Source organism: Primulina eburnea, chromosome 14, assembly GCF_022965805.1.
Source record: "Primulina eburnea isolate SZY01 chromosome 14, ASM2296580v1, whole genome shotgun sequence".
Lineage (NCBI taxonomy): Eukaryota > Viridiplantae > Streptophyta > Magnoliopsida > Lamiales > Gesneriaceae > Primulina > Primulina eburnea.
Window position 1 is genome coordinate 10,593,673 of NC_133114.1, and position 1,138 is coordinate 10,594,810.

Here is a 1,138-nt window from a genome sequence, read left to right on the forward strand (position 1 = left end):
TTCTCAACTGGTCTTCAACTGTCTTTTTTGGGCTTTGAATAGTCAGTAATGAAATGGCCAGTTTTTTCACAGTTTAAGCACTCATTAGGTTCTTCCTTGGTTCATTTCTATGATAGTTTCTTTGAAAATAACCTTGATTCTTTCTCATGAACTTTCCAGACCTTCTTACAAGGTGGAATTGTTGGCTCGCCTTCTCTGGTTTGCATATCAAATTCATCGGCTTTTAGACATACAAATAGGTCATGTAATTCCACCTTGTTCAAATCTTTAGATTCCCTCGTAGCCATGATTTTATATCTCACTCCTTGGGAAGATCGAGCATTACTTTCAGGGCAATCTCTTTATTTGAGTGCACTCTTCTAAGTACATTCAGTTCATTCACTATGTTGCTGACTCTTTCATCAAAGTCACGCATAGATTCTCCAGCTTTCATCTTGATTTTATCAAATTTCTGAACAGCAACTGACAGCTTGTTTTCTTTTGTCTGCTCATTTCCTTCACAAAGCTGGATTAGCTTTTCCCAGATTTCCTTAGCTGATTTACACATTTTGATTTTGTTAAATTTATTTTTGTCCAGAGTTTTATACAAGATGTCATTGGCAACATTGTCCAAGTTAGACTTTCTTATCTGAAGTACACTCATCTTATGGCTTCTCTATTCGATGTGGTGCTACATCAGTAAGAGCAATAACACTGTTGGCTTTCATTATCTTTATGGGTCAATCTGTTATGAAATATCACATGTCATAGTCTTTAGTTTTGTGAGGAATATATCAGTTACAGTGAAGTTCACAGATTGGTTGAGTGAGTCTTGCACAAAGACGTAAAACTTGTGTATGTAGTCTTTGCATATGAGACATTAAAAAATATGCTGATTGTGAGGTGCTGCCTACAATCTTGAGTGCTAGGAGTTCAGTTTAGGCTATGGGTAAGTCCTAGCTGAATGGGTTTGTACAAGGTGTTGTATAAATCAAAGTCTTCTAGTGAATCATTCCCAAGGAGAAGAAGGGGTGACGTAGGAGTGTTGAAATCTCCGAACATCCATAAACAAATTCGTGTCTATTTGTTTATTGTATTTACTTATCATTTTCATAGTTTTAAAGATGCATTGTTGAAGCATTTTATGTGTTCTTCAAAT

General features: G+C 35.9%; 1 protein-coding gene across 1 annotated transcript; it reads right to left on the reverse strand.

Moving 5' to 3' along the window:
* Nucleotides 1-298: 298 nt before the first annotated feature.
* On the reverse strand, nucleotides 299-643 carry LOC140811159 (uncharacterized). The gene has a single exon (XM_073169033.1). It carries the CDS (start codon nucleotides 641-643, stop codon nucleotides 299-301), a length of 345 nt encoding a protein of 114 aa, XP_073025134.1.
* Nucleotides 644-1,138: the final 495 nt, after the last annotated feature.

Coding starts and splice junctions, on each gene's coding strand:
- LOC140811159 (XM_073169033.1), bottom strand. CDS start 643: ATGAGTGTACTTCAGATAAGAAAGTCTAACTTGGACAATGTTGCCAAT.